The following is a 25,834-nucleotide window of genomic DNA, read 5'->3' on the forward strand; positions in this document are numbered from 1 at the left end:
TAAAGACCCCTGCAATCCCCGCAAGAAGCGTGAGACTTGCAACACTGCACCCGGCGACCCCGACTCGACTGGTGGAGAACTAACACCTCAGGGAGGACCCTCCGGCGACTCTGAGACTGTGAGTAACCAAAGTTGTCCCCCCTGAGCCCCCACAGCGACGCCTGCAGAGGGAATCCCCAGGCTCCCCCTGACCGCGACTGCCTGACTCTAAAATCCCGACGGCTGGAAAAGACCCTGCACCCGCAGCCCCCAGCACCTGAAGGATCGGAACTCCAGTGCAGGAGTGACCCCCAGGAGGCCCTCTCCCTTGCCTAGGTGGTGGCTACCCCGAGGAGCCCCCCCCTTGCCTGCCTGCACCGCTGAAGAGACCCCTTGGTCTCCCATTGATTTACATTGCGAACCCGACGCTTGTTTGCACACTGCACACTGCACCCGGCCGCCCCCGCGCTGCTGAGGGTGTACTTTCTGTGCTGACTTGTGTCCCCCCCACCCCGGTGCCCTACACAACCCCCCTGGTCTGCCCTCCGAAGACGCAGGTACTTACCTGCTGGCAGATTGGAACCGGGGCACCCCCTTCTCTCCATTGAAGCCTATGCGTTTTGGGCACCACTTTAAACTCTGCACCTGACCGGCCCTTAGCTGCTGGTGTGGTGACTTTGGGGTTGCTCTGAACCCCCAACGGTGGGCTACCTTGGACCCTCATCTTACCCCCGTAGGTGGTTTACTTACCTGCAAAAACTAACATTACTTTACCTCCCCCAGGAACTGTGAAAATTGCACTGTGTCCACTTTTAAAACAGCTAAATGTGTTTTATGTAAAAAGTATGTATGCTACTGTAATTCTGCAAAGTTCCTAAAGTACTTACCTGCAATACCTTTCAAATGAGATATTACATGTAGAATTTGAATCTGTGGTTCTTAAAATAAACTAAGAAAATATATTTTTCTATAACAAAAACCTATTGGCCTGGAATTGTTTCTGAGTGTGTGTTCCTCATTTATTGCCTGTGTGTATGTACAACAAATGCTTAACACTACTCCTTTGATAAGCCTACTGCTCGACCACACTACCACAAAATAGAGCATTAGTATTATCTCTTTTTTGCCACTATCTTACCTCTAAGGGGAACCCTTGGACTCTGTGCATACTATTCCTTACTTTGAAATAGTGCATACAGAGCCAACTTCCTACATTGGTGGATCAGTGGTGGGGTACAAGACTTTGCATTTGCTGGACTACTCAGCCAATACCTGATCACACGACAAATTCCAAAAATTGTCATTAGAAATTGATTTTTGCAATTTGAACTATTTTTCTAAATTCTTAAAAGTCCTGCTAGGGCCTTGTGTTAGTCCCTGTTTAGCATTTCCTTTTAGAGTTTAAAAGTTTTGTGAAAGTTTGAATTAGAACCTAGAACTAGTTTTAGATTCTTAAAAAGTATTCCAACTTTTAGAAGCATAATGTCTAGTACAGAGATGAATGTGGTGGAACTCGACACCACCCCTTACCTCCATCTTAAGATGAGGGAGCTAAGGTCACTCTGCAAAATAAAGAAAATAACAATGGGCCCCAGACCTTCCAAACTACAGCTCCAGGAGCTTTTGGCAGAGTTTGAAAAGGCCAACCCCTCTGAGGATGGCAACACAGAGGATGAAGATAGTGACTTGGAGGAAAATTCCCCCCTACCAGTCCTAACTAGGGAGGACAGGGCCTCTCAAGCCCTGTCTTCAAACATAATAGTCAGAGATGCTGGTTCCCTCACAGGAGGGACCAACCTCTCTGAAATCACTGAGGATAACTCCAGTGAAGAGGACATCCAGCTAGCCAGGATGGCCAAAAGATTGGCTTTGGAAAGACAGATCCTAGCCATAGAAAGGGAAAGACAAGAGATGCGCCTAGGACCCACCAATGGTGGCAGCAACATAACTAGGGTCAGAGATTCTCCTGACATGTTGAAAATCCCTAAAGGGATTGTAACTAAATATGAAGATGGTGATGACATCACCAAATGGTTCACAGCTTTTGAGATGGCTTGTGTAACCAGAAAAGTGAACAAATCTCACTGGGGTGCTCTCCTTTGGGAAATGTTCACTGGAAAGTGTAGGGATAGACTCCTCACACTCTCTGGAAAAGATGCAGAATCTTATGACCTCATGAAGGGAACCCTGATTGAGGGCTTTGGATTCTCCACTAAGGAGTATAGGATTAGATTCAAGGGGGCTCAAAAATCCTCGAGCCAGACCTGGGTTGATTTTGTAGACTACTCAGTGAAAACACTGGATGGTTGGATTCAAGGCAGTGGTGTAAATAATTATGATGGGCTGTACAATTTATTTGTGAAAGAACATCTGTTAAGTAATTGTTTCAATGATAAACTGTATCAGCATCTGGTAGACCTAGGACCAATTTCTCCCCAAGAATTGGGAAAGAAGGCGGACCATGGGGTCAAGACTAGGGTGACCAAGACTTCCACAGGGGGTGACCAAAAGAAAGGGGTCACAAAGCCTCCCCAGGGGAAGAGTGTTGAGACATCCAAAAACAAAAATAGTAAAGAGTCTTCTACAGGCCCCCAAAACCTGCACAGGAGGGTGGGCCCAGAGCCTCTCCACAAACCAATTTTGGGTACAAGGGTAAAAACTTTGATCCCTAAGAAGGCCTGGTGTCGTAGCTGTAATCAGCCTGGACACCAAACTGGAGACAAGGCCTGTCCCAAGAACAGTACCACTTCTAACTCCACTCCAGCTAAAACTGGAATGGCCAGTCTCCAAGTGGGATCAACAGTGTGCCCAGAGCAAATCAGGTGTCACACTGAAGCTACATTAGTCTCTGAGGGTGGGGTGGATTTAGCCACACTGGCTGCCTGGCCTCCTAACATGCAAAAATACAGGCAGCAGCTCTTAATTAATGGGACGAGTGTAGAAGGCCTGAGGGATACAGGTGCCAGTGTCACCATGGTGACAGAGAAACTGGTTTCCCCTGGTCAATACCTGGCTGGACAAACTTATCCAGTCACCAACGCTGACAATCAGACTAAAGTGCATCCCATGGCTATGGTAACTTTAGAGTGGGGAGGGGTCAATGGCCTGAAACAGGTGGTGGTCTCCTCAAATATCCCAGTAGACTGTTTGCTTGGAAATGACCTGGAGTCCTCAGCATGGGCTGAGGTAGAACTGAAAACCCATGCAGCCATGCTGGGTATCCCTGAACTGGTGTGTGTCAAGACAAGGGCACAGTGCAAGGCTCAGGGTGAAAAAGTAGAGCTGGAGTCTGGAAAAAGGGCCCAGCCTACCAAGAGAAAAGGAAAGTCAGCTGGGAAACCAGCTACAACACAACAACAAAAAGAGAACCTCTCTTCTCAGGAAGAAGTGCTGCCCTCTGAGGGAACTGAGCCTATGGAGTTAGAACCTTATCAGGTTGAGCTCTTAGGCCCAGGGGGACCCTCAAGGGAGCAGTTGTGTAAGGGGCAAGAAACCTGTCCCTCTCTTGAAGGCCTTAGGCAGCAAGCTGCTGAAGAGTCCAATGGCAAGAAAACTGGAACACATAGGGTCTATTGGGAAGATGGGCTCCTGTACACTGAGGCAATGTTAGAAATGGGGTTTCTGGTTGGCTAGGGTATGTACCTCAGCCAGGCAGAACTTACCCACTCTAGTCAGGGCAAGGGAGTTACACGTCCAAGATAACCCCTGCTCACCCCCTTGGTAGCTTGGCACAAGCAGTCAGGCTTAACCCGGAGGCAATGTGTAAAGCGTTTGCACAACACACACACACGTGACGCAATATCCCCACCACAAAGGAAACACAACACCAGATTATATGAAAATATACTGTATTGTACACAACGTAATTATTAGACCAACATCACATAACAGTACTATCCTGCTACCTTAGCAGTTGTCAGAACGTTACACATTAGTTACTCTGCAAACTAGCAGTAGTCACACATAACACACAGGTTACTCAGTATTCTGCAACATAAGCAGTAGTCAGGAAACACGTTATCACATTAGCACACTTGTCATAAGAATATCATAAAACGCCCATAGTAGGAACATTAGAAAATCTATGGCAAGTTAGGGAAACATATTAGCAAGTCATGTCCATAAAAGGAACATGTGCACACATATGTAAAAGCATCATGTAACAGGTAGGCAATACATCATAATGGCAAAGTCTGTAGCAAGAACTTTAGATTATAATTATATTGGTCCATTTAAAAGTACCTGTTTTGCTAAAGGCACCTCCAGTGCCTGAGGAGCCGAAACAAGGGGGCCCCCGGCGCTCCATGCGCCAAACGGGGGCCTCGTTATCCTGTAACGGGAGAGGGGCACTACGCACCCTCTCCGGTCCTTATTGGGTCCCTCTTGGGGACTCGGGCCTTTAGGGCCCCCCCTCGGGCCTCAACCGGCCCACTCACACGGGGGGGCACCAAGCGGCAAAGATTAGGGTCGGAGGGGCGTTCGCGCCCCTAACGCAGTGACCGGGGGAAGGGGAACCCCCTTCCTCCCTGCGTCCTGCTTGCCGGGAGGCAGCCGCCCTTGTCCTCGGTGCGGCTGCCAACGTAGTGGGGGAAGCAGGGGCCTCCGTTGAGGCACTGCTCCCGCTTCCTGAAAGCGGCCGCACGCGGTCCAGTGTGCGGCCGCGGTGCTGCCTTACCTCGTCCTCTGGGGAGGCAGCGCTGAACGGTAAGGACCCGGTGTGCCCCGGGGGCGCTCCGAAGGGTGCGCGTCCCCCAGGGGCACGGTAGGAGCGTGCTGCTCCTTCCTTCACTCCTTGAAGTGCCCCGGGGGCACTCAAGTCAGTGCGATCCTCGCACTTGAAACAGAAAGCCCTGCCCGGGCTGCAGCAGTGATTCCTGCCAAGAAAAGGCGCCGCGGAGAGCGCGAGGGCACATCTATGAGCCCGGGTTGCGGCTGTGATCTCCCTTAGTAGAAACGCGCTCCAGGAAGCGCGAGGGCACAATTAAAAGCCCGGGCTGCGGCGGTGATTTTCTTTCATCAAAGAAAAGCGCTTTCAAAGCGCGAGGGCACATCAGCAGCCTCAGCAATTAAAAGAATGCCTTGTTCCTGGTGGAAGCATTCTGTGCAAAGGTCTAAAGGATCGTTGCAGGGGTCAGGGGCCACAGCACCCTGCCCCTGGGAACAACTCAACAAGAAGGAGTACAGGGCTGGTGGGCCCAGCTGCAGGCCAGCACAAGGGGTGCAGATGGTGGCAGTTCCTCCTAGTGACCAGGCAGGTCACTGGTCAGCACAGCAGCAGCAGCAGTCCATGGCGGTTTCCTGGTGAGTCCATTCATCAGCGTTCTGCGTCCAGTTTCAAGTTCCAAGAATGTTCAAATTGTGGGGAAAATTCCCCTGTACTTATAGTCCTGTTTTTACAGTGTTTTACAGTGATAGGGAGAGGAGGTTCCAGCCAGTTACAACTGGTTCTGGGAGTGCCCCCTCTCTCCTTTCAGCACAGGCTCCAAACATCAGTGGGAGGTTAACGACCCTATTGTGTGAGGCCAGGGCACAGCCTTTACGAATGTAGGTGTGCCCCGCCTCTCCCTTCTCTCAGCCCAGGAAGACTATTCAGCATGCAGATGCACCTTGGTGACACCTCCACCCTCCCTGTGTACAGGCTGTCTGAAAAGTATGCACAAAGCCCCAACTGTCACTCTGCCCAGACGTGGATTGGAGTCAAGCTGCAAAACACCAGAATCATAAGCAAAGATAAATGCGCACTTTCTAGAAGTGGCATTTCTGTGATAGTAATAAAAAATACACCCACACCAGTAAGCAGTATTTATTATCCCCATCACAACCATACCAAACACGCCTACGCTACCCCTCATAAATCAGACAATACCCTTTACACATAAGGCAGGGCATTTCTAATGCAATCCTATGAGAAGGCAGCACCCACAGCAGTGAGACACCAAGTTAGGCTGTTTGTCACTACCAGGACAGGCCATGCAATATGGCACATGTCCTGCCTTTCTACATACATGGCACCCTGCCCATAGGGCTAGCTAGGGCGTACTTTAGGGGTGACTTACATGTAGTAAAAGGGGAGTTCTGGGCCTGGCAAGTAAATTTAGATGCCAGGTCCCTGTGGCAGAAAACTGCGCACACAGGCCCTGCGCTAGCAGGCCTGAGACAGGTTTGAAAGTCTACTTCAGTGGGTGGCGCAAGCAGCGCTGCAAGCCCACTAGTAGTATTTAATTTACAGGCTCTGGGTATAGAGATACCACTGTACAAGGGACTTATAGGTAAATTTAATATGCCAATTAGGTATAAGCCAATCATACCAACTTTAGATGGGAGAGCACCTGCACTTTAGCACTGGTCAGCAGTGATATAGTGCTCAGAGTCCTAGAGCCAACAGCGAGAGGTCAGAAAAACCAGGAGGAAGGAGGCAAAAAGACTAGGGATGACCATGCGTATGGCCAAAAGTCCAACAGGCAAGATATCCCAAACCTGGTGCCACTAGGAGAGTGGTAGTGCCTCAGGAGTTCAGAGAGTTCATACTGACCTTAGCCCATGATATTCCCCTTGCTGGGCATTTGGGACAAACCAAGACGTGGGAGAGACTAGGCAACCACTTCTACTGGCCCAATATGTCCCAGAAAGTTAAGGAGTTTTGTGTCTCCTGTACCACCTGTCAAGCCAGTGGTAAGACAGGTGGACATCCAAAGGCCCCCCTCATTCCACTTCCAGTGGTGGGGATCCCCTTTGAAAGAGTGGGTGTGGACATAGTGGGTGCACTTGAACCTCCCACAGCCTCAGGAAATATGTACATCCTAGTAGTAGTGGATCATGCTACTAGGTATCCTGAAGCTATTCCCCTTAGGTCAACTACTGCCCCTGCAGTAGCCAAGGCCCTCATTGGTATCTTTACCAGAGTGGGTTTCCCTAAGGAGGTGGTGTCTGACAGAGGTACCAACTTCATGTCCGCATACCTGAAACACATGTGGAATGAGTGTGGAGTGACTTATAAATTCACTACACCCTATCATCCACAAACTAATGGCCTTGTTGAGAGATTCAACAAGACATTAAAGGGCATGATCATGGGGCTCCCAGAAAAACTCAAAAGGAGATGGGATGTCCTCCTGCCATGTCTGCTCTTCGCTTACAGAGAGGTGCCTCAGAAGGGAGTAGGATTCTCACCCTTTGAACTTCTGTTTGGCCACCCTGTAAGGGGACCACTAGCTCTTGTGAAAGAAGGCTGGGAGAGCCCTCTTCATGAGCCTAAACAAGACATAGTGGACTATGTACTTGGCCTTCGTTCAAGGATGGCAGAGTACATGGAAAAGGCAAGTAAAAACCTTGAGGCCAGCCAACAGCTCCAGAACTTTTGGTATGACCAAAAGGCTGCACTGGTGGAATTTCAACCAGGGCAGAAAGTCTGGGTTCTGGAGCCTGTGGCTCCCAGGGCACTTCATGACAAATGGAGTGGCCCTTACCCAGTGCTAGAGAGGAAGAGTCAGGTCACCTACCTGGTGGACCTGGGCACAAGCAGGAGCCCCAAGAGGGTGATCCATGTGAACCACCTTAAGCTCTTCCATGACAGGGCTGATGTGAATCTGTTAATGGTATCAGATGAGGATCAGGAAGCTGAGAATGAGCCTCTCCCTGATCTTCTGTCATCAGACCCTAATGATGGCTCAGTAGATGGAGTGATCTATTCAGACACCCTCTCTGGCCAACAGCAATCTGACTGTAGGAAGGTCCTGCAACAGTTTGCTGAGCTCTTTTCCCTAACCCCTGGTCAGACACCCCTGGAAAACACAGGTTTTCCCTAACCCCTGGTCAGATCCATGATGTGGACACAGGAGACAGCATGCCTGTCAAAAACAAAATATTCAGACAGTCTGATCAAGTTAAGGAAAGCATCAAGGTGGAAGTCCACAAGATGTTGGAATTGGGAGTAATTGAGCACTCTGACAGCCCCTGGGCTAGCCCAGTGGTTTTAGTCCCCAAACCTCACACCAAAGATGGAAAGAGAGAGATGAGGTTTTGTGTGGACTACAGAGGACTTAATTCTGTCACCAAGATAGATGCCCATCCCATTCCTAGAGCTGATGAACTGATAGACAAATTAGGTGCTGCCAAATTCTTAAGTACCTTTGACTTAACAGCAGGGTACTGGCAAATCAAAATGGCACCTGGAGCAAAAGAAAAGACCGCATTCTCCACACCTGATGGGCATTATCAGTTCACTGTTATGCCCTTTGGTTTGAAGAATGCCCCTGCCACCTTCCAAAGGTTGGTGAATCAAGTCCTTGCTGGCTTGGAGTCCTTTAGTGCAGCTTATCTTGACGATATTGCTGTCTTTAGCTCCAACTGGCAGGATCACCTGGTCCACCTGAAGAAGGTTTTGAAGGCTCTGCAATCTGCAGGCCTCTCTATCAAGGCATCCAAATGCCAGATAGGGCAGGGAACTGTGGTTTACTTGGGACACCTTGTAGGTGGAGGCCAAGTTCAGCCACTCCAGCCTAAGATCCAGACTATTCTGGACTGGGCAGCTCCAAAAACCCAGACTCAAGTCAGGGCATTCCTTGGCTTGACTGGGTACTATTGGAGGTTTGTGAAGGGATATTGATCCATTGTGACAGCCCTCACAGAACTCACCTCCAAGAAAATGCCCAAGAAGGTAAACTGGACTGTAGAATGCCAACAGGCCTTTGACACCCTGAAACAAGCAATGTGCACAGCACCAGTTCTGAAAGCTCCAGATTACTCCAAGCAGTTCATTGTGCAGACAGATGCCTCTGAACATGGGATAGGGGCAGTTTTGTCCCAAACAAATGATGATGGCCTTGACCAGCCTGTTGCTTTCATTAGCAGGAGGTTACTCCCCAGGGAGCAGCGTTGGAGTGCCATTGAGAGGGAGGCCTTTGCTGTGGTTTGGTCCCTGAAGAAGCTGAGACCATACCTCTTTGGTACTCACTTCCTAGTTCAAACTGACCACAGACCTCTCAGATGGCTGATGCAAATGAAAGGTGAAAATCCAAAACTGTTGAGGTGGTCCATCTCCCTACAGGGAATGGACTTTATAGTGGAACACAGACCTGGGACTGCCCATGCCAATGCAGATGGCCTTTCCAGGTTCTTCCACTTAGAAAATGAAGACTCTCTTGGGAAAGGTTAGTCTCATCCTCTTTCATTTGGGGGGGTGGGGGGGGGGTTGTGTAAGGAAATGCCTCCCTGGCATGGTTACCCCCTGACTTTTTGCCTTTGCTGATGCTATGTTTTGATTTGAAAGTGTGCTGAGGCCTGCTAACCAGGCCCCAGTACCAGTGTTCTTTCCCTAACCTGTACTTTTGGTTTACACAATTGGCACACCCTGGCATCCAGGTAAGTCCCTTGTAACTGGTACCCCTGGTACCAAGGGCCCTGATGCCAGGGAAGGTCTCTAAGGGCTGCAGCATAGATTATGCCACCCTGGGGACCCCTCACTCAGCACAGACACACTGCTTGCCAGCTTGTGTGTGCTGGTGAGAACAAAACGAGTCAGTCGACATGGCACTCCCCTCAGGGTGCCATGCCAACCTCACACTGCCTATGCAGTATAGATAAGTCACCCCTCTAGCAGGCCTTACAGCCCTAAGGCAGGGTGCACTATACCATAGGTGAGGGCACCAGTGCATGAGCACTGTGCCCCTACAGTGTCTAAGCAAAACCTTAGACATTGTAAGTGCAGGGTAGCCATAAGAGTATATGGTCTGGGAGTCTGTCAAACACGAACTCCACAGCACCATAATGGCTACCCTGAAAACTGGGAAGTTTGGTATCAAACTTCTCAGCACAATAAATGCACACTGATGCCAGTGTACATTTTATTGTAAAATACACCCCAGAGGGTACCGTAGAGGTGCCTCCTGAAACTTAAACCAACTACCCGTGTAGGCTGACTGGTTCTAGCAGCCTGCCACACTCGAGACATGTTGCTGGCCACATGGGGAGAGTGCCTTTGTCACTCTGTGGCCTGTAACAAAGCCTGCACTGGGTGGAGATGCTATCACCTCCCCCAGGCAGGAGCTGTAACACCTGGCGGTGAGCCTCAAAGGCTTACCCCCTTTGTTCCAGCACCGCAGGGCACTCCAGCTAGTGGTGTTCCCCGCCCCCTCCGGCCACGGCCCCACTTTTGGCGGCAAGGCCGGAGGAGATAATGAGAATAACAAGGAGGAGTCACTGGCCAGTCAGGACAGCCCCTAAGGTATCCTGAGCTGAAGTGACTCTAACTTTTAGAAATCCTCTATCTTGCAGATGGAGGATTCCCCCAATAGGGATAGGAATGTGACCCCCTCCCCTTGGGAGGAGGCACAAAGAGGGTGTACCCACCCTCAGGGCTAGTAGCCATTGGCTACTAACCCCCCAGACCTAAACACGCCCTTAAATTTAGTATTTAAGGGCTCCCCTGAACCTAAGAATTTAGATTCCTGCAACTACAAGAAGAAGAGGACTGCTGAGCTGAAGTACCCCTGCAGAAGAAGAAAAGAAGACACCAACTGCTTTGGCCCCAGTCCTACCGGCCTGTCTCCTGCCTTCTAAAGAACCCTGCTCCAGCGACGCTTTCCCCAGGACCAGCGACCTCTGAATCCTCAGAGGACTGCCCGGCTTCAAGAGAAATAACAAACTCCCGAGGACAGCGGCCCTGTTCCAAAAAGACTGCAACTTTGTTTCAGAGGAGCAGATTTAAAGACCCCTGCAATCCCCGCAAGAAGCGTGAGACTTGCAACACTGCACCCGGCGACCCCGACTCGACTGGTGGAGAACTAACACCTCAGGGAGGACCCTCCGGCGACTCCGAGACTGTGAGTAACCAAAGATGTCCCCCCTAAGCCCCCACAGCGACGCCTGCAGAGGGAATCCACAGGCTCCCCCTGACCGCGACTGCCTGACTTTAAAATCCCGACGGCTGGAAAAGACCCTGCACCCGCAGCCCCAAGCACCTGAAGGATCGGAACTCCAGTGCAGGAGTGACCCCCAGGAGGCCCTCTCCCTTGCCTAGGTGGTGGCTACCCGAGGAGCCCCCCCTTGCCTGCCTGCATCGCTGAAGAGACCCCTTGGTCTCCCATTGATTTACATTGCGAACCCGACGCTTGTTTGCACACTGCACCCGGCCGCCCCCGCGCTGCTGAGTGTGTACTTTCTGTGCTGACTTGTGTCCCCCCCGGTGCTCTACAAAACCCCCCTGGTCTGCCCTCCGAAGACACGGGTACTTACCTGCTGGCAGATTGGAACCGGGGCACCCCCTTCTCTCCATTGAAGCCTATGCGTTTTGGGCACCACTTTGAACTCTGCACCTGACCGGCCCTGAGCTGCTGGTGTGGTGACTTTGGGGTTGCTCTGAACCCCCAACGGTGGGCTACCTTGGACCCTCATCTTACCCCCGTAGGTGGTTTACTTACCTGCAAAAACTAACATTACTTTACCTCCCCCAGGAACTGTGAAAATTGCACTGTGTCCACTTTTAAAACAGCTAAATGTGTTTTATGTAAAAAGTATATATGCTACTGTAATTCTGCAAAGTTCCTAAAGTACTTACCTGCAATACCTTTCAAATTAGATATTACATGTAGAATTTGAACCTGTGGTTCTTATAAGGCGTATCCCCTGCACCCTTTGCTGCTCCACAACTACTTTAAGAACCTTTGTGAAGCACCCGGGGTTGGGGGGGGGAAGAAGAGCCCAAAGGGCAGAGTTGAAAATTCAAAAGTTTGTTGGCGCCAAACAAACTGGAGGAACCTTCAATGCAGGGGAAAATTGGAATCGATAGGTACACGTCTTTGAGCTCCAAATTCCTCCAGTCTGATGGATGTAGCACGTCTCTGAAGCGGTGGATCCCCTCCATCATGAAATGGCAGTAGACTAGCCATTTGTTGAATTCTCATAAGTTGATGACTAGGCGTTGTCGTTTGTCGCTTTTGTCCAACAGAAATAAATTGCTGATGAACCCACAGGATGTGCGACCGCCTAGTGAAACTGAAGGGGACAAGGCCATGACTCTTGCTGAGGGATGCCATAGAATTCCATTTGGAACCCTTAGACAGTTTGTATAACCCAAGCGTCTGCTGTAATGGATCTCCAGGCCTGGAGAAAAACCTCCAGTCTGCCCCCCACTTTAATAAGACAGAAATTATGAACGCTCCCCAGAGCTGGAGGAAGCGAAGCACCCTCTAAATCCTCTGCCCTGGAAGGGTTGCCGTCTGGGGATGTCGAAGTTGGCAAATCTGGTCTGGTCCTGAAAGGAACCTCGCCTTTTGCTTTGGCTTCTGGAAGGGTATTGAGAAAGTGTACGGTTGGCCGAGCAGCCCCTGCCACAACCAGCCCCTTGCAGAACCTCAGGGTTAAAGACCACCTTTATGGAGGACTGGGGCTTGTTTAGGGAGGGGAAGGTGTTCATTAACTTGCCCAGCTCTTTGATAAAGGGTTCTCCATATAGACCTTCTTGGGCAATAGACCCCGATTCCTAGGTTGCAAGGTCCCCGAATTTCTGGTCCACCTTAATCATCTGGGGGCAGTTGCGTTCTGTGGGCAACCGTCAATTGATGTTATGTAAGAAGAGGATAGCACGCTGTGCCCACCCTGAATGGCCTCCAGCGAAATAAGGGCACCGGTGGTCTTGGCATCTTTAGCCATATATGAGGATCTTGTTAAAGGGACTGATAGTATCCAAAGGCTTGTCCTGGCAAGCACTCCGGAATCGGTTTATGCCCTTTTTTGTATCTTTTATGAATTTTGCCAGGAAGGTGGTCATTCTGGGGTCAATGTCAGGACTCAGAGCAACTCTACCCTCCAAGGCAGGGCATGGACATTCGGCCCAAAGGCGTCTGTGGGCTTCTTTCTCCAGGAGCTTTTTAAGGTGCTCCCCCACACAGCTGGCTACCTTTTCTGCTGGGACCACTCAGAAGACCCGGGGGTGAAGGATGCCATCGGGGTCAAACATATCTGAGCCCTGGTCCTGGGCTGCAGGGCCGGCAGAAGGGGCCCACCTCCTCAGCTGAACCCACAGGGAACTCATCATCTTTGGGGTTGGGGAAATAAGGTGTGAGGATTCCAAGGCTAGATCAGTGGGACACAGAATTGGGGCAGAAGGGGGGTGGTTTAGCCAAGAAAGCATGCTTAAGGTGAGCAAAAATATAATGGTCAATGCCATCCTCACGAGGAGGCTTGGCAGGCACAGGGTCTGGATATGGGGCAGGATGGGAGGTGCCTGTGGTCCCAGAGGGTGCAGCGGGCTCGCCACAGGGATTAGTGATAGGGGTGAAGGCATGTGCAATTTGATCTGCCAGGTGCTGTTCCAAGGTGCCCATGGTGTCAACAACTGCCCGTTAAAATGAGACGTCTACTGCCTCATAAAACTTATCCAAGGCAGGAGCTCTAAGGGGTCCCCTTACAACTGCTGATCCTTGGAAGTCTCCACGTGTGCTTAAAATTAGGCACAAGTAGGGAATGAGGCAGCATTGTGCTATTTCACAGAGTGAACACCAGAATAAACAGTCAAGCACTGCTGAATTTATGACCCCAGATGAGTTTTGGCAGGCAAGCTGCAAAATGGGGCTGACGGTCCTGCCAAGGGTTATCCACATGGGCCAAGCCACACTATAAGGTTCAAAGCCAATGGACACTCACTCCCAGGTGCAGACAAGATCACAGGGATCATGGGGAAAATCTGATCACAGAAGACAATCTGTGGCACAGCCACTGTCAATACTGGCCTGCGGGCGTAAGTACTTGCACTACAGATCATGATGAAACAGAACATCCAACAAGTCAGAAGCAGTTTTACAGACCCCAAGCTCTGTGGGGTGTCTCTCTCAAGGCGACAGAGTGCTCAACTCCAACCTCACTGATGGGAGAAGTCAAAAGTCATGTGTCGAGGCTGAACATCGCACTGTATCAAGGCGCCACTTAGCAGGTGGAAGACTGCACCACAGTTAGGAGCCGCACTAAACAGTCAGCTGAATGTTATGCAGTCAATTCCAATATCCAAACTCTTGTCACGCACACACTGGCCATATTGATAGAAATTACACGCACACCTATTTCTCATGAAAGGAAACAAGAAACATAACTTAGCTTTGGCTGCGAGCAGCGATTAAAGAGGCTGGGACAACAGGGATAATGGACTATATGGGTCTCTACTGGGTCCTGATTGGTCATGGACTAATGCCTATGTTTGATTGGATGTTTTGTCTGTTCCATTTCAAAGGGTTCTTGGGATTTGTAGTTTATCATAAAATTTGAATATGGCTGTTACTGATTAAAGCGAAAGAAGTAAAGGCTAATTCTTGTCTCTGGTCCTGACATAGAATGCTCACATCACTTTATTAAGCTGCATACATTTTCCTCTTTCAGAAGTAACAGTACTTATGGAATACCTTCTTTATTAGATGGGGAGCAATTCCTGTATGTCTTAAATTATTGCATTATGACTCCTGATCTCATAATGCTGTTATCAACTGTAATTTTCACCTTGTGTGAAGAATATTATTTTTAGGGAGATGGGCATGGACTCTGGCTCACAGCAGTGGTGTGAGAATATCACTCACCCTGTCTACACTTTCTGAGTATCGAAGTGACAGTCATGGCATAATGTTGTATTTTTTCAGTTTGCCTTGTTAAGCCCCTACCTCTTGACTGCTATTTGTGCAAAGGTGCCAGAAGATCTCTGACGCATTATTAACTTGATTTAAACACTTTTCTAAAGCCTTCCAGCGGTCAGAGATAGCGTGCAATTAACTATCTCTCCCTGCCGGGGGAGGAGCTAAAATGGCGTCCGGGACGGTCGCTTGAACTGAGCGCTCCGTCCCGGGCTTCACCTAAACCATCCTGAAAGGCGCCCCTCGGGGCCTCGCGACCGCGCTCGAGGCGGGGGTCAGACCGGGACGGTCCGGCGCTCTCGCTGGGGGCCGGGCTCGGGCCCGTCAGGAGTTCGGAGCCGGAGACCGGCCAGGAACGACTCGCCCTGAACAAGGCGATCGGGTGGAGTCGCTACGGCGGCTCTACCCGCGCCTTCATTTTTTGCGTGGCCGGCGCCGCCCTGCTTCTGGAGCGATCGCGAGTGCCGTAGCACCGCGGTCGCGTATATTGACTTCGGGCCGCCGACCGGGCCTGGTACATTGCTGCCCGGGACCCGGGGGCGGCGCCTTGAGCCCTCGCAGCGGTCGGCCGGCGCGGGGTGGGAGCAGGAGCTGTGGGATCAGGGCAACAGGTCATCGAGGCGGCATTTAAGGAATCCCTGCGGCGGCCCAGGAGGGGCTCATCTCGTTGGGCAGTAAGGGCACTCCTGCCCTGGATCAATAAAAAAAAAAAAAAAATGAGAAAAAAGAAAAAACACAACGGCTGGAGGACTGCAGGGAAGTGAAGGATCACATCTACAGGACAGTGTATTGCGGTAAGGGGGGGTGAGCTGGAGGGGGTAGCTTCATCTACGTGGCCGGGTCATTATTGAACGCCTGGGCACCCCCCTCCCCCCCCCCCTGAATTTTCGGCCCCACAACAGTCCTGTGCCCCTTATAGTGGAGGCAAGCAGCGCCGGAGGGCTTATGCCCAGTGCGTGCCGCAGACCTTTGCAGACTCTGCCTAAGTAACTCGCACGGCGCCGTCGTCTGGCGCGCGCCTGGCCCCACGGACTGTACATGAACAGCAAGCATCTAACTCGCCGGCGCAGTGGCTGCCCGTGGTCCCGGGCATCGGCTCCCTTTGTCGAGCTTACCGGGTTGCGCTGCCCTGTGGGGCTCGGCGGCGGTGGCGTCTACCACTGACCACGCCGCCACAGACACCGCTCACGCAACGACAGAAATATCTCTTTCTCGCTCCTGTCGGTTACTCTCACACTCCCAGCGCCAACGCTCACACCATATCGGGGACATAAAACAAAAGGCTAAGTAGTTAATCGAAAGCGCCCAACAGTGTGAAACAATTGCACGCAAGGTAATCCAGGGACAGCCAAAATGGCCGGCAGAGCCAAGTCCGCTAAGAACCAGGACCGTAGCACCCATGGATCAACACCTATAGACCAGCAGCCCAGCCCGTCCCTACAGTCACTGGAAAACACCCTCATATTGCACTCTGCTCAGTTTGAGAAAGTATTACAGGCGATTATGGACACTAAATCATCGCTAGAACACAGAATTGACGCAGTTGCACAAGACTTAAATCTCCTGCGCGTAGACCATCGTAATTTAGCTGAGCGAGTGAAAACAACTGAGGACGAAATATCCGAATTAACCCCAATGGCCCAAGGTAACCAAAAACAGATTCAGCGCATGGACGCGGAACTGAAAGTGCTCTGGAGGAGATCGGAAGAAATGGAGAGCAGGGCGCGCCGCAATAACGTACGATTTTTGGGTTTCCCAGAAAGCATGCGGCAAACAGAATCGGAAATCGCCCTGGAGCAGTGGCTAATCAAGAATGTGTTAAATGGGGCTCCATCCAAGTTCTTCTCTGTAGAAAGGGCATATAGAATTCCGGGCAGACCCCCGGCTCCTGGTCAGCCAGCCAGACCGCTGATCGCCAGATTCCTGAATCATAGAGACCGGGATGCAATACTTCAACAATTTCGCAATAAAGGCCCTTTCAAGTACGAAGACTCGACTATTAACGCATACCCAGACTACACTCAGGAGGTGCAGAACCAACGCAACTCCTACGTTAAAATCAAACAACGCTTGCGAGAACACAACATAAAATATGCCTTGCTCTTCCCGGCGAAACTACGGGTAGTGACGGAGGACCGCATCCATATATTCACCAATCCTGAAGATGCTTGGACATGGCTGCATGCCAAGGGCCTAGCTCGCCCGCGGGAAGAGGCGGAAGTGGATGAGGAATGGCAAACTTCTGCTTCAAGGAAGCGATCCAAGAGACGCGCTAGGGGCCAGCCCAATGACTGGCAGGCGGCAGAAGAAAGAGCAAGAGTGCTGAAAGAGACGCCTCTACACATGCAAAGCAACCTTGCAACTGTCAGGACACCTCCAGAGCAGGGCTCGGAATCCGACACGGCCAGTTCCACAGCTACATTAACCGGAGAGCTGGACGGGTCAAGGGTCACCCCCAGGTCCGCAGACGAACTTTAAGTCGCATATGCCTACTCCGCTGGCCCGTTGGCTACAAAAATGCTCGAAGTTCGAAGACCTCCAGAGACTCTGAGGCGCTGCTGTAGACCGGAGTGAACGTTCCCCAGGCATTGTGTATCTTTGATATAATAGCAAAGCTAAGTTATAGGGGTTGCGCGGGGGATAGACTGCGGGCGGCGGGCGGCGTTGGGGAGAGCGGTCTTACGTCCCGGGGGGCGCCTAATGTTATAAGCAGACTAAGTCTGCAGAAAGATGTGTGCCCCTTGTAAGAGCCACATCTGGAAGTTATGAGTATCCCAATATGCAAATCCAACCGGATATGGGTCAGTTTATGTGTGTTTAGGTTTAGTAGTGTTACGCTAGTTGTAGGTAGCAATGGGGTTCTAGCGTGGGGAGTTGGGGATTGTAGTTTAGCAGTAATGCATGTATCGGAATCACTCAAAACACAAAATAAACAGCTGCACTTGCTATATCTAATAAATAGCAGCTGTAGAAGGGTAGTGGCCAGGTGGGCCAACACCAAAGTCCAGATCTTAAGCGCAGAGACTTATCCCCTAAACTACGTAGGATGCCTCCCGGGATTAACAATAAAAACCAGTATATCATAGTGACATGGAATGTTAGGGGACTGGGGGCACTGAGCAAGCGGACCAGAGTATATGCACGGCTAAAGCGACTAGGAGTGCACATTGCCATATTACAAGAGACACATATGCTAGAAGGGGACTTACGCGACTTGCGCACAAAATGGGGAGGCCTACTGATAGGCACAACGAACTCGGCCTATGCCAGAGGGGTGCTGGTCTGGATAGCGGCGGGAGTCCCATTCTTATTAACAGCACATAAAATAGACCAAGGCGGAAGGTACGTAGTAGTGGAGGGCAGACTAGATGGCAGGCAAATAGCAGTGGTTGGCATATACGCTCCAAACAGTGGTACTACGGGATTTCTCAGCACCCTCACTCCAACATTATTGTCTCACCCCATGGCCCTGGCCCTCTGGGGCGGTGACTTCAACAGCACACCATCTGCAATATTGGATAGATCCCGTACCCAAGCGAGCTCACCAGTAAATAGGAAACCCACAGGCCCCCTACAAGACTGGGCAAGCGTAATGAGTCTACACGACATATGGCGACTAGGTCACCCAAAGCAAAGGGAATACTCATTCTACTCAGCACCACACAACACCCACACTAGAATAGATATAATATGGGGCACCCGAGATATAGGGACACTGGTCAGCGAGTCGGAATATTTAGCAAAAGCTCTGTCAGATCACGCACCACTGAGAATAACACTGAACTGGGGTAGATCACGTCAGGCGATTCCCACCTGGCGGTTCCAAGCAGAAGCACTTCAGGACCAGGCATTCGCCGAAACATTGAAAGAATCTATAAGCCAATATTGGGATATTAATGCCATGTCTGCAACAACGCGTGCGACAGAGTGGGACGCCGATAAAGTGGTAGTACGCGGAGTATGCATATCCTCCACGTGGGGAGTGAGACACTCCTTGCAGGCGGAGATCGGCAAACTAGAGAAGGAACTCAGAGCAGCAGAAATAGCGGTAGCACTAGGAGAAATCCCTCATGCTGTCCTAAAAGAGAGGGGCTCAAAATATAAAGACGCCGATAGCAAACTCAATTGCCATGACTATAACTATCACTTAATGAGGCTGCAAACAGAAGGGGACAGATCAAGCAGATTGTTAGCTTGGCTGCTCCGCGAGGACAGACAGCAATCTCCAATAGGGGCCATACGTGTGGGTGCTCAAGCTATGGCCACCACGCAGGCAGAGATAAACGAGGCATTTAGGAAATACTATTCAAACTTATACACCAAACGCACCTCATGCACTACTCCACAACTTGAGGCCTTTCTCGCTGACTCCCTAATGCCGCAATTATCACAAATAGACAGAGAAAAAATAGAAGCCCCCATGACAATGGATGAAATAGAATTAGCCCTTGCACAGCTGCCTAGAAATAAAGCGCCTGGCGCAGATGGCCTCCCGTCGGAATATTACAAAGCCCATCTAGCTTGCCTGAAACCTCATCTTTTAAGGGTGATTGCAGAGGCGTGGACTAATGAATGCCTGCCCGCATCCCAAAGAGAAGCTATGATAGTGGTACTCCCTAAAAAAGACCGTGATCCCACTGATGTCAAATCCTATAGACCACTATCACTTCTAAACGTAGACTGTAAAATACTAGGCAAAATACTAGCCAACAGATTAGCCCCCCTCATGCACTCACTGATACATACAGACCAAAATGGCTTCATTCCGAGGCGCAACACCTTTCTAAATATTTGCAGACTACTGGGCATAATGGGGGATACTCCCTGTGACACACAAGAGGAAATAGTGCTTTCATTAGATATCGAAAAAGCCTTCGATACGCTCGAGTGGGATTACCTCTTGGCTACAAAGGCCCGCATGGGATTTGGTCCCAACTATATCCGCTGGGTCCGGACATTGTACTCCAGCCCAAGCGCAAGGGTGAAGACGGGTGGGGTGATTTCCGACAGCTTTTCGATTTTCCGGGGTACGAGGCAGGGCTGCCCCTTATCCCCGCTACTGTTTGCTATGGCAATGGAACCTCTAGCGGCAAGAGTACGCCTTATGGAACACGAATGGGGAATAACCAGGAACGGGCTCTATCACACGATCTCGCTATACGCAGACGATGCCTTAATATATATCCGAAATGGCCGTGCACTCGTTCCCTCAGTGATATCCTTACTGGCTGAGTTTGGAGACCTGTCAGGCCTAGTGGTAAATTGGGAAAAGTCGTGCGCGTTTCCTCTGGCAGGGCGGTCACCCACGAATCAGGATGCTCCTCAGATAGGGCGTCTAAAGTGGTGCCCGGAAACGTTCAAATACCTCGGGATAAACTTATACCACAACACAGAAGACTTGAGAGATGGAAACCTGGGGAGGGCGCTGACCTCCATAAAAGGCTCACTGCAGTTCTGGAACAAACTCCCGCTCTCGCCGCCTGGCAAGGTGGCGATCGCAAACATGTTGATCCTACCCAGACTCCTATACTATTTTGCGGCCCTACCGATAACTGTTCCCAAAAGCTTTTTCCGAAACTTAAACACAGTGCTGTTGCAGCTCATTTGGGGAGGAGGCAGAGCACGTGTGGCCCTGGCCACGCTACAACGGCCGGTAGACGCGGGCGGGCTGGGAGCCCCCAACTTCGAACGTTATTATGCAGCTGCACAGCTGCAATGGGTCCAAAACTGGATCCACAGGCCAGCGCAGGCAGAATCTACGGGCTTGGAGTCCTGGCTGAAGGGGACCCCCTTGATAGGATGGCTGACATCTAAACACCCTAAGTCGGAACACGTCAGCCCACTGCTCGCGGTGGCACACACGTGCTGGGCTAAATACGTGCAAAGTGGAGCGGACACGCTCCCCTATTCCCCACACATACCATTGGACTACCTAATGGGGGGGATTACAGCTGCAATGTGGGCGCCGCGGGCATGGATGGAGGTGGGAATACAGACAGTGGGCGACTGCTTTGAGGATGGCAAGCTTATGTCGTTTGAGGCTCTTCAGGCCCTCACGGAGATAGGCCCCGGCCAGTTCCTGACATACCACGCCATATGCCACGCAATAAAAAAGATGTGGGGGGCAGGCACCTCGGAACCAGCGGTCTCCCCCGTGATACACCATCTTTTACAATATAATGACCAAGTAAAAATAGTATCCAATCTGTACAAAATCCTAAACAAATCTCCTGAGCCACAAGCGGAGAAAGCCCGGGAGAGATGGAACGCTGTACTTCCCGCCCCAATCCTACAGGCGGACTGGCCAAAAGCCTTGTATCACGCCCGGGGCGTCTCAAGAAATCCAAGATTCAGGTACACTCAATTTAATTACACGCACCAAACATACTTATCCCCAGCCAGGTTAAAGCGAATATTCCCTGGCTCTGAGCCAGTATGCCCCAGATGCAAAGCAGCGTCAGCATCCTTCTACCACATGGTATGGGACTGCCCCAACATACAAACAGCCTGGTTGGAGGTGGTACGGGAGATCTCCGAGTTAACGGGGCTTGTGCTGATAGCAGACCCAGGGTCTTGTTTACTGGGATTAAGGGAGAGACCTAAAAAACAGAAACACTTGCACAAATTCGTTGACCTTGCATGTTTAATGTATAAGAGATTGATAGCGATGCATTGGAAAGCCTCCAGTGCTCCTGATCGTAAATCTTGGTACATCCTAATACTGCGGTGGGCCCGCACCGAATACCAGGTACTAAAGAAACTGACGCGCGAGTGGCGGTATCACACAGGTTGTTCCACCTGGGACACCCTGGTATCTAAACTTGAAGCCAAAAACGACGATATGCCCCCATGAATCAGTGAATACACACCTGCAACACACACAATAGAAATCTCCCCACGTCTCCCATAATAGAGGCGGGGTAGTCAGCCACAACGGCTCCAATATCTCCCTCCCCCCCTTCCCCCTGTATTCATGCCCCATCAGCTCTCTAATGTAGGATCACCAACAATGCACAGGGCGTGGTATCACTCTTGGGGCCTCCCACGCCCACTAGCCTAAACTGGGCCCCTGGCAGAAGGCAAAATACATAGGCCCGGCAGCACTTGGTCCACGCTGGGCACTCGCGAACACCCCCAAAGATAGTCCACACACGTCAAGCATCAGGCAATTGCAGCAAGAAATGATACTGTAGGATTGGTAGGATTCCGAGATGTATTCAATGGGGGGGGGGTTTGTGGTTGTTGTTAAACGGTTAAACACTGTATAATGCTTTAAGTGATCCTGCTATTGATAATCGTAGTTTGTATTGCATACTTGAAACATAAAACCAATAAAAATATTTTTTTAAAAAAAAAAACGATCTTTCCCTGCCCTAAATGTAGTGTTTTTTTTTGTGACCTTATGCAGATGAGTTGATATTTCGCTACTCAGTCACTTTTTATGGCAGCACATAACTTTAGATATTTTTTGCTCAAAAGCTTGGGAGCAGGGACATTAACTCCAAAGTGAGATGTATGTATTATGTATGTGCGTGGTTTGTGATTTACGTAGCCAAAACTAGCTATGAAGCAACTGAGCTCTCTAGTATAATTATTAGATAAACAGTTGTAATCATATATGCTATTGTTAAAACTCTTGTAACTTGTATTTTATATTACCTAGGCAGCTGATGTGCAGCTGATTAACTGGGCATTCACATCGTTTGGCAAAGCACTTGTAAAGAAGAAGAAGCTGCACCCTGATACATTTGTGCAACTTGCTCTTCAGTTGGCCTTTTACAAGCTTCATGGACGGTAAGATATTTTGTGTAAGGTGAGGCACAATTCCCTCTTTCCCTTTTGAATCATTTATTCTATGTGATACTTTTTTGGCATGAGTAGGCAAAATAAAGTATGCCCCATTAGTGTAGTTCATTTTTTTCCTGAAGCATGGAGATGTGTAGAGGAGTTGAGCAGTGTTTCCATTCCTATGTTGGCTCACACAAAGCAAATGTTATAGGGTAACAACAGAATTCATGGATTCATTAGTATCAGACTATGTGTACTAGATTGAGCTTTTTGGTTGGTTGTTTGGACTGTAGTATGTGAGGCAAAAAGTGGAGTACTTCTGATTCTTATGCTATATGGGAAGGAAGTCAAAAGGGCATGATATGTATCCCCATCTGCTACTGCTGATCCAACTGTGATCTTCTGGACCAGGAAGTTCTCAACTCCACGTGGTTACAGTATATTGTTCTATAGATGCTGTTGTGCAGTCTTCCACAGTCTCCAGTCCATTCCCTGTCTGACGCTTGTGATATTATGAGTGAAGGAAGGAGTGATCTGGCTCTGTTGTGATCGCTTAACATGGGTCTCAGCAGGTCTTAAAGTACATAATTGTATATGTGACCCCTTTCCTACTCGCTCCTGTTGTGAAGTTCTGACACTGTCCTACCCATTGGGAGGTTTTGGTTTAATGGGAAATGTCAATGGAAAGAGCAGACAAAGCAGAGTGCATCCACAAATGAAGCTGATTCTCAGGACAGTTCAGAAATATCTTATCCTTCAGTGCCACTAGGTTTTGTAACCATGCCATATCTTAGAATTTAAAATTTACTCTACTTCATGTTCAGATATGCCATCAGTCATTGTAGATGTGGAGAAACCCCTGTCTCCAATGGAGGAGGTTTAATTCTAGAGCACAATAGGATGCATTTGCCAGTTTGTGGTTAGTACTGATTTGACTAAGTCTTTCTCTACTAACCTTAGAATTATGAAAGAGCCTATCAAGCTGGTTATAAACGTAAGATGAGACCCCAAAAATAGTAGACAGCAACACCTAGTCTCTTGGGTGATAGGGATGGGGTGTCTGCCAGTATAAGTCAGCATAATGTTTATAAGCTTACTGTGCCTTCCCTAATTGTTTCTGTAGAGTCCTCCTAACCTTTATGTGAGGTAACAAGTGCAAGTCTTATGTAATCTTTGAGGAATATGCTGTTATGGGTAATGTGCAAGGGGGAAATGCATGACTGCAATAAAATTGAGTTGTTCCTAATGAAATGAGGAAAGAGTATAAGCAAACTCCGCCAAAGATATCAGCCCAGACCACTTTGACAGAATTCATCTGGAAGCACCTCAAATACTGTCACTTAATTGACTCTCAGTTTGTCTGTCGGTCTGTGGGTGATAACTACTGGATTTAGAATGGTCCGTAGCCAACCTTTTCATTAATTCAGTCCCAGAAATGTGATGTGAATTGTGAACTCTTGTCTTTGATTATACTGTCTATGAAGCCAGGAAGTTGAAGATGTGCTCCAAAAATAACTAGGCTAGTTCAACCACTGTAGGAAGTTACTTCAAACGAATAAAACGCCCCATTTTAGAAAAACAGTCTACTTCACCCAAAAGAATGGTAATTCTATGTGCACCTGGAAGGTCTATTATAAAATGAATGGAAATATTCAGCCACGGTTGGTTAGGTAGCAGGTTAGTTGAAGTAAATCCCCAAGACTTTAGGCATGCTTTGGATCTTGGGAGATGGAATACTCCGTCACAACCTTGATGATATCCTGTCCTCCATATTGCGATCTCCTTGGCATATAATGGGATCATAATACAATGGACAGGATATCCATCACATTTGTGACAGAGCATTCCCCTCCGCCAAGATCTAGATCAGGCAATCAATCAGTGTATTTGTAGAGCGCGCTACTCACCCGTGAGGGTCTCAAGGCGCTTTGAGGGGTGGGTAGCTGCTACTGCTCTAACAACCAGGTCTTGAGGAGTCTCCTGAAGGTCAGTAGGTCCTAGGTCTGCCGTAGGTCGATGGGGAGGGTGTTCCAGGTCTTGGCTGTGAGGTAGGAGAAGGATCTGCTGCCGGATGTTGTCCTGTGGATGCGTGGGACAGTGGCAAGGGCGTGTTTGGCAGAGTGGAGCTGACGTTTCGGGGTGTAGAAGGTGAGACGATTGTTGAGGTATGCTGGTCCGGCGTTGTGGAGTGCTTTGTGGGGGTGGGTTAGGAGTTTGACTGTGATCCTTTTGTTGATGGGAAGCCAGTGTAGGTTTCTCAGGTGGGCTGTGATGTGGCTGCAGTGGGGGATGTTGAGGATGAGGCGTGCAGAGGCGTTCTGTATCCGTTGTAGTCTTTTCTGGAGCGCTGCTGTGGTTCCTGCGTAGAGAGCGTTACTATAGTCCAGTATGCTGCTGACATGGGCCTGGGTAACCGTCCCTCTGGTTTCGATAGGGATCCACCTGTAGATTTTGTGGAACATGCGAAGGGTGTTGAAGCAGGAGGACGAGATGGCGTTGACTTGTTGGGTCATGGAGAGCGATGAGTCAAGGATGAAACCCAGGTTGCGGGCGTGGTTGGTGGGCGTTGGTGCGGCTCCCAGTGAAGGCGGCCACCAGGAGGCGTCCCAAGTGGAGGGGGTGGGGCCGAGGATGAGGACCTCTGTCTTATCTGAGTTAAGCTTTAGTCGACTGTTCTTCATCCAGTTGGCTACGGCCTTCATTCCCTCGTGGAAGTTGGTTTTGGCTGTGGCTGTGGCTGGGTCCTTGGTGAGGAAGAGGATCATCTGGGTGTCTTCGGCGTAAGAGATGATGTTGAGGTTGTGAGATCGGATGATTTTGGCGAGCGGTGACATTGGGCTGAGGGAGGAGCCCTGTGGTACGCCGTAGATGGTCTTGGTGGCTTCAGATAGGAATGGTGGGAGGCGGGACTCTCTGTTCTGTTGGTGAGGAAGGAGGTGATCCAGACCAGGGGCCTTGACGCGGATCCCTGCGTCGTGGAGGCGTGTGCGCAGGTTATGGTGGCAGATGGTGTCAAAGGCGGCCGAGAGATCCAGGAGAATGAGGGCTGCTGTTTCGCCTTGGCCCAGAAGGGTCCGGATGTCGTCGGTTGCAGCGATAAGGGGGGGTCTCGGTGCTGTGATTGCTGCGAAAGCCGGATTGAGACAGGTCCAGAGTGTTTTGTTCCTCCAGGTGGTGGGACAGTTGCCTGTTGACGATCTTCTCGAAGAATGGAATGGGAATGGAACGGGAATGGAAGCAGAGAGATGGGCCAGTAGTTTTTGAGGTCCTTGTGGTCCGCCTGGAGTTTCTTGAGTAAGGCGTTGATCTTGGCGTGCTTCCAGCTTTCCAGGAAGGTGGCGGCCTCAAAGGAGCTATTGATCAAACTGAGTTGGGGGGCGATGATGGAGCTTGCTCTGTTGTAGGTGTAGTGCAGGCAGGGGTCAGATGGAGAGCCGGAATGAATGGTGTTCATT

General features: G+C 50.1%; 1 protein-coding gene across 3 annotated transcripts in view; it reads left to right on the forward strand.

Annotated features, from left to right (window-relative positions):
* LOC138261973 (peroxisomal carnitine O-octanoyltransferase-like) overlaps window positions 1-25,834 on the forward strand; it is a 278,490-nt gene that overhangs the window by 164,697 nt on the left and 87,959 nt on the right. For all 3 annotated transcript variants that reach the window (XM_069211574.1, XM_069211573.1, XM_069211575.1), the window contains exon 12: window positions 22,255-22,385. In XM_069211574.1, the coding sequence (XP_069067675.1) occupies window positions 22,255-22,385 (131 nt within the window). The remainder of the gene's footprint in view (window positions 1-22,254; window positions 22,386-25,834) is intronic.

This window comes from Pleurodeles waltl, chromosome 10, assembly GCF_031143425.1.
Source record: "Pleurodeles waltl isolate 20211129_DDA chromosome 10, aPleWal1.hap1.20221129, whole genome shotgun sequence".
Classification (NCBI taxonomy): domain Eukaryota; kingdom Metazoa; phylum Chordata; class Amphibia; order Caudata; family Salamandridae; genus Pleurodeles; species Pleurodeles waltl.